General features: G+C 39.9%; 1 protein-coding gene across 1 annotated transcript in view; it reads right to left on the reverse strand.

Annotated features, from left to right (window-relative positions):
- LOC122259823 (uncharacterized) overlaps positions 1-7,500 on the reverse strand; it is a 23,684-nt gene that overhangs the window by 9,442 nt on the left and 6,742 nt on the right. Inside the window, exons 8-16 of the mRNA XM_086551776.1 lie at positions 7,358-7,477; positions 6,749-6,904; positions 5,550-5,655; positions 4,997-5,077; positions 4,735-4,798; positions 3,969-4,101; positions 3,291-3,513; positions 1,107-1,216; positions 443-556 (exon numbers count right to left, since the gene is read on the reverse strand). Of these exons, the coding sequence (XP_086407902.1) occupies positions 443-556; positions 1,107-1,216; positions 3,291-3,513; positions 3,969-4,101; positions 4,735-4,798; positions 4,997-5,077; positions 5,550-5,655; positions 6,749-6,904; positions 7,358-7,477 (1,107 nt within the window). The remainder of the gene's footprint in view (positions 1-442; positions 557-1,106; positions 1,217-3,290; positions 3,514-3,968; positions 4,102-4,734; positions 4,799-4,996; positions 5,078-5,549; positions 5,656-6,748; positions 6,905-7,357; positions 7,478-7,500) is intronic.

Here is a 7,500-nt window from a genome sequence, read left to right on the forward strand (position 1 = left end):
TTTTATTTATTTTTTTTTTGGTCCGTATTATTGTTGTGTCATCATTATTATCGTCATTATCATCATCCTTCATTATCATCATCATTATTACTATCACTTTACTCTTTATAATCACGATGCTATTATCAAGACAAAAAATACTTACATCATAAAAAATACAACATATACCAATCATCATCATTGTTACTATCACTTCATATTTTATACTTTTATACTTTATACTCTTCATAATTAAGATGCTATTATCATCAAGACAAAAAAAATACATATCTCATAAAAAAAAAATACAAAATATACCAATAACCCAACTGATAACAACCTCTCCCACAACAACCAACAATTGATCTACCAGACAATTCACAAAAAAAAAAAAAAAAAAAAAAAAAAAAAAAAAAAAAAAACATAAACAAGAATTCAAACCCAAACCAAAACGGGACCCAACCTGAGTGTCATCGTCAGTGGGCTTTCGGTCAGCGAGTTTCTTGAACTGCAAGTGGTAGGGCGCGGGTTCTAGCAACAGCAAAGTGGCAAATACGAACTCTTGGTCGTGGTCCAGCTGGGAAGAGAAGAAGAGAAGAGGAAGGGTGGGGTGAGTGTGTGTGTGTTTGGAGGGGGGGAGGAGGGAGGGGGGATGTTATTGGAAGCAGGGGGATGGGGGAGTGGGGGATGGAGGGAAGGAGGGAGAGAGAAATTGTGCGTGTATGTGTGTGTGTGTGTGTGTGTGAGAGAGAGAGAGAGAGAGAGAGAGAGAGAGAGAGGAGAGAAATTGTGCGTGTACGTGTGTGTGTGTGTGTGAGAGAGAGAGAGAGAGAGAGAGAGAGAGAGAGAGAGAGAGAGAGAGAGAGAGAGAGAGAGAGAGAGAGAGAGAGAGAGAGGGAGGGAGGGAGAGAGGGGAGAGAGAGAGAGAGAGAGAGAGAGAGAGAGAGAGAGAGAGAGAAAGAGAGGGAGGGAGGGAGGGAGAAAAATTGTGCGTGTACGTGTGTGTGTGAGAGAGAGAGAGAGAGAGAGAGAAATAGAGAAAGAGAGAGAAAGAGAGAGAGAGGAGAGAAAAAGAGAGAGCGAGAGAGACAGAGCGAGAAAGAAAGAAACAAAAGAATCATCAATACCTGTACTTCCGGAAACCTAACAGGAGAGGCGTCCGTATTTCCTGAAATCTGTTCCATCAAAATCTTCTTAAACTCATCCGGCTTCTGTGATGCTCCGTGCTCCCAGATACCTGGAAAATAAGTACCACGGTTAGTTTTACAAGATTGAGTTTACTTTAGAAACCAATTTCTCTAAATTCAGTATATCTGAAGTACACGGGAATAAATAGTACTACATATGATTATCAGAAGAGACTTGCTTAGTGTGAAAGTATTACCCAAATCTAAAGAAAGCTATTGAAATATATTTCCAAAATTTATGTACAGGTTACGCAGCTTGCTAGAATCTCTTCTAAATTGATTTGGACAAAATCCCAAAAAGTTGACAGAGATTCTTATAGTATTATCAATCCCAGTCCCTTAATTAATATGGATATGTGCTCCTACTAAAGTATAGTCATTGTGTTTTCTGATTCTGTTGGCCAAACTCTACTTCATCTAACCATTCAGCACGACTATGCCTAGATTATTAATAGATTTTCGTGAAAAAAAAAAAAAAGTCGAGAGTGAGTTCCACATTGTGGTATCAGTCGTCCTCATGTTGGGTCAACAGCCTCATTTGCTTAAGTAATAGAGGCAACATGAAGACCAAAACCAGGATGATCTATTCCAACCTAACCTAACCTCAAGTGCGGGTCAGGAATTAGGGGCGAAACGTCCTGTTGGTTGGGCGAATTATCCATATTAGGAGAAGTAGAGTTAAAGTTCAGGCAGATATGTCGTGGTCGTTTCCCATGAGCGAAGCTTCGAAGCACAAGTAACAGATTAGTTCAGTCTGATTAGGAAGATGATTCGTTGAAAAGTCAACCCGCAGATTTACGTCCATCTTTCCATACAAAAGAGAAGCAAATACAAAAAAGATAAAATACAAAACAGAGAAACAATACAGAAGAAACACCTCCCTCCATACAAAAGAGAAAAAAACACACACAAAAAAAGATAAAATACAAAAGATAAAAATACAAAAAAGGGAAACAATACAAAAGAAACACACATAACAGATTAGTTCATTCTGATTAGGAACATGATTCGTTGAAAAGTTAATCCGCAGATTTCCGTCCATCCCTCCATACAAAAAAGACTACCCAGGATACAATTAGCACTACAAATTCGAAACCACATGCAGTGCAAAAGCCATCACCAATCGACCCCCATTTAGGAAAAGAAAAAACTCCCCAAAGACAAAAGCCATCACCAATCGACCCCCAATTAGGAAAAAGAAAAAAGAAGAAAAACTCCCCAGAGACTAAAGCCATCATCAATCGACCCCCAATTAGGAAAAAGAAAGAAAAAAAAAACTTCCCAAAGACAAAAGCCATCACCAATCGACCCCCAATTAGGAAAAGAAAGAAAGAAAAAAAAAGAGAAAAACTCCCCAGAGACAAAAGCCATCACCAACCGACCCCCAATTAGGAAAAGGAAAAGAAAACTTCCCAAAGACAAAAGCCATCATCAATCGACCCCCAATTAGGAAAAAGAAAAAGAAAAAAATCCCAAAGACTAAAGCCATCACCAATCGACCCCCAATTAAGAAAAAGAAAAAAAAAAAAGAAAAACTCCCCAAAGACTAAAGCCATCATCAATCGACCCCCAATTAAGAAAAAGAAAAAAAAAAAAGAAAAACTCCCCAAAGACTAAAGCCATCATCAATCGACCCCCAATTAAGAAAAAGAAAGAAAAAAAAAAACTCCCCAAAGACAAAATCCATCATCAATCGACCCCCAATTAAGAAAAAGAAAGAAAAAAAAAACTCCCCAAAGACAAAATCCATCATCAATCGACCCCCAATTAAGAAAAAGAAAGAAAAAAAAAACTCCCCAAAGACAAAATCCATCATCAATCGACCCCCAATTAAGAAAAAGAAAAAAAAACTCCCCAAAGACTAAAGCCATCATCAATCGACCCCCAATTAGGAAAATAAGAATAAAAAAACTTCCCAAAGACAAAAGCCATCACCAACCGACCCCCAATTAAGAAAAGAAAAAAAAAGAAAAACTCCCCAAAGACTAAAGCCATCATCAATCGACCCCCAATTAGGAAAAAAAAAAAAAAAAAAAAACTCCCCAAAGACAAAAGCCATCACCAATCGACCCCCAATTAGGAAAAGAAGAAAAAAAAATAGAAAAACTCCCCAAAGACACACACCCGAATAGGTAATCTTCAACCAGGTGCGTTGCGAGGGAATGTCCATGCACTCTCGCACGTCGAACGGGTTGAAATTGTTGCTGAGGAAGGAGGTTTGCATGTGAAGGAGGTTGACGGTGTATCTGGAGAGTATGACACTCTCGTTGTCGTCCCGGTAGATCGTCACGTCTAGTCGTACTGGCAGAGGTCGTCCCTTCTGCTCGCCGATGTCTGTCATGTCCTCCTGGGGAAGGATGGGAAGTGGTTGCAGTTTTTTTTTTTTTTTTGGTTTGGGAGTTTTTTCTTGTTTTGTTTTTCTCGTTGATTTTTTTTCGAAGTTAATGTTTCGTTCTTTCTATCTCTATCTCTCTTGTTCTCGCTTTCTCGCTTTCTCTCTCTCTCTCTCTCTCTCTCTCTCTCTCTCTCTCTCTCTCTCTCTCTCTCTCTCTCTCTCTCTCTCTCTCACACACACACACACACACACACACTCACACTCACTCTCACTCTCACTCTCACTCTCTCTCTCTCAAACACTCACTCTCTCTCTCAAACACTCTCTCTCTATCTATCTATCTATCTATCTCTATCTCTATCTCTATCTCTATCTCTCTCTCTATCTATCTATCTATCTCTCTCTCAAAAAAACGAAAACGAAAAACACGATAGAAAACGAAAAAACGATAAAAAAAAAAAACTCACAGTAAGGAAATGGTAGTCGACGACAGCCACCTTGAAGTTCTCTCCGGTCTCTGGGTTCCGGATATCGTCTCTGGCGGAGGACCAGCGAGAGGTCTTGATGCCACGGGTCTCGGTGTAGCCAGAGAAGATGTACCTGGGGAGAAAAAGGTCATTTAAGGTCATTTAAGGTCATTGAAGGTCAAGGTCGGATGGGTAAGAGGTTAAAGGGGAATCAATCGAGGGTTTGGAGTGACGGTCAGAGAGGTGGAGAGGTGGATGGGAAGAAGGATAAGGGGTTGTTGGTAAGGTCAGGGAGGTCAGGGGGTTAAAGGGGAAAGGGGATGTGGGTACTGATTAAGGCGAAAAAAAGGTCAGAGGTTAGATGAAAAGGGTGATAAGGGATGATTGAGGTCACAAGTTAAAGAGAAAGAGGGAAACAGGGTGGTATTAAGGTCGGGAAGTTCAGAGGTTGAGGAGAAATAAGTCGGGGTCAGAACTGGTTTCCAAAGTCAAAGGGTTAAGGTCGGGAATTATATTCTAAGAAAAAAAAGTATTAAACGAAAACATGTCAAGAACAAGGTCGCGAAGGTCATCCAAAGTAGGTGGTTAAGGAGTAAGGGGAAGAAGGGTGATTTACAGGTTAAAATAACGACAGCAGTAACAGTGTGAACAGTGTGCGTTCGTGTGCGTGTGTGCGTTAATGCGTACAAACATGTGTGTATGTGTGAGTGCGTGTACGTGCTTTGGTGAAAGCGTCTCTATTCGTGTTTGCTTGCATCAGACTCACTTCTCATCCAGATGGAACAGCTGGTTAGGATCAGCCATGATGATATCCCCCAACGCGGGATCACCTTATAACAAAAAAAGGAAGAAAGGAATAATTAGAAAGAAAATAAGAATATAGACTATTTGTATCATGAAGATTTGTGCAAGCAACAACAAAACAAAAGAGTATTCAAAGTAATCCCATATTTCTATTTTTCATAAAAGAGTGCGAATAAGAAGCACTGAACGAAGCACTTCCGACCCCTGATTCGAAAACAACATACCTATGATGTTGCCAAATTCATCGGCATCTAACGCCATCATTTCACATTCGCCTGTCACTTGATCGATCTTATAGTGTATGCCTGGAAGGAAAATGTTGTTAGTTTTGTGGTGGCTATGAATTAATAAACTCTTTTTGTTCACGAAGGTTGCTTTATTGTTTCTAATTAAGTTACGAGTGGATACCGTTTCGAACCGCGGACCGATGGCAGGATTCGAACCCGCTTGCTCGAAGCTCTCTTGTTTCCTATCCGCGTACTAACACTATACCATGGCACATCAATACTAAGCATATTTTTAAAAAATTCAATCAAGTTTCTGTAGATTACATTTGACCATGAATAAATTAGGGATTAAGAGAGAAACAGAACCAGTGAGAGATACTGATAGCTAGACTGATCAACAGACAGAAAGACAAACAGACAGATTAAAAAAAGTACCGAGATACAAATATACAGAACCAGTGAGAGATACTGATAGCTACACTTATCAACAGAGAGCCAGAGAGACAAAAAAAAATAAAAATACATATCTCAGACGACCTCAAAACCTCACCTGTGTTATAATCGTGGATGCTCTTATAGGGAGACACAGACTCATCGGCATCCATGTCTGGATTGATGTCCAAGCGCAGAAGTTGTGTGTTGGAGTCGTAGTACATCTGGAGTACAAATAGCAGGAGAGTTAGATATATAAAAAAAAAATAGTGGAAGTGTGTAGCAAAGAGAAGGATGGTGAGGAGAAGCTGCACGCGGGTGTTTTGTTAAAGGATTGTGACATGTATAGTGAAGAGGGCAAAGTATGTTGTTGATTAAAGATAAGACGTAATATATAGTGTATATAGCCTTAGTGTACACGGGTGTTTAGTGAAGAGATGTATTGTGACATGTATAGTGATTATAAAAAATATATTGTTGATATGAATATGGTGTATTGTGTTAGATAAATATGGTGATAGTGTATATAAGGTAAGGTTATGGACCGGAGAACATAGAGCCAGAGAGACGTAGTTGAAAAGCTACGTATACAACCTATGTTTTTCTCCAAACATGGCGGGAAATTAATACACCCGATTTATAGCCTCTCTCGCGGCTATATAAAAATAGCGATTTTAAGAATACTCATTCAAACGATTTGCCATATATCTGAACAAAAGACGAGCCCAGAGACCTCCCTTATTCTCTCAACCTCTAGATTCAAGTCATATTGTGCATCGATCTCTTAATAACAACAAGCTGTACCCTCACGAAAATAAAACTTTGAAAAATCCGGAAATCCACGCTCAGTATCTCCCTAACATACTTCCCTAACAAAAAAAATAATAATAACACCTCAACTTTAATCTGAAAGCAAAGTCTACGCAGACATCAACCCCCCCCCCAAAAAAAAAAAAAAAAAAAAAAAAAAAAAAACGCCAATACGACCCGCGCGCGCCAACCGAAAACAAAACAAAAGCGCAACGCCAACCGAAAACAAAACAAAAAACAAAAGCGCAACGCCAACCGAAAACAAAACAAAACAAAAGCGCAACGCCAACCGAAAACAAAACAAAAAACAAAAGCGCAACGCCAACCGAAAACAAAACAAAACAAAAGCGCAACGCCAACCGAAAACAAAACAAAAAACAAAAGCGCAACGCCAACCGAAATCATAAAAACAAAAACAAAACAAAAAACAAAAGCGCAACGCCAACCGAAATCATAAAAACAAAAACAAAACAAAACACAAAAGCGCAAACGACCACGCGAACTTACCCAGGACCTGAAAACAAGAGGGTGACCCTGAGCCGCGCTGCCCTTGACGTTAACTACAGTCTCGATGAAGACCTGGAACTTGTTAGGTGGTGTTGGAGGGTCGAGCTTGTTTGGGTCCATCGTGACGCGGTTCCTGCAGTTTAAGCCGCCTTCCACCTTGGAACGGAAGAGAGGGGGGGGGGATTTTGAGAGGTTGGCTTGCTGTTATGGTGATGTTGTTTATGTTGTTATTGTTGTTTTGTCATACTTGTTGTTATTATCTTGAGTGGCATTGTTGTTATTGTTATTACTATAAATTTTTGTCATTATTATCATTTTTGTCGTTATTATCAATTTTTGTTATTATTTTTTTTCATTATTATCAATTTGTCATTATTATCAATTTTTGTCATTATCATTATCATCAATATTGCCATTATCATCTTTATTACTATCATCACCATTATAAATATCATAATTGTTATTATAACTATCATCATTATCACCATCCCTCATCCCCATCACCACCCCCATCATCCCTCATCCCCCCCACCACCATCCCTCATCCCCCCTTATCACCCCCAACCCCCCTCATCCCCACCCCCCACCACCCCCAACCCCCTAACTCACCAAATACATCCGCTTCCTGGCAACATCCACGAAGGGCTTGAAGACGATGAAGTCGTACACGACATCTTGCTCGAAACTCGGCACGGAGGAATCCCAGGGGTCGTCTTGGAGGCCGTGGACCTGGCGAGGAGAGAGAGAGAGAA

The sequence above is a fragment of the Penaeus japonicus genome, unplaced genomic scaffold (genome assembly GCF_977035675.1).
Source record: "Penaeus japonicus unplaced genomic scaffold, GWHDUDI00000001_assembly GWHDUDI00000025, whole genome shotgun sequence".
In the NCBI taxonomy this organism is placed as follows: Eukaryota; Metazoa; Arthropoda; class Malacostraca; order Decapoda; family Penaeidae; genus Penaeus; species Penaeus japonicus.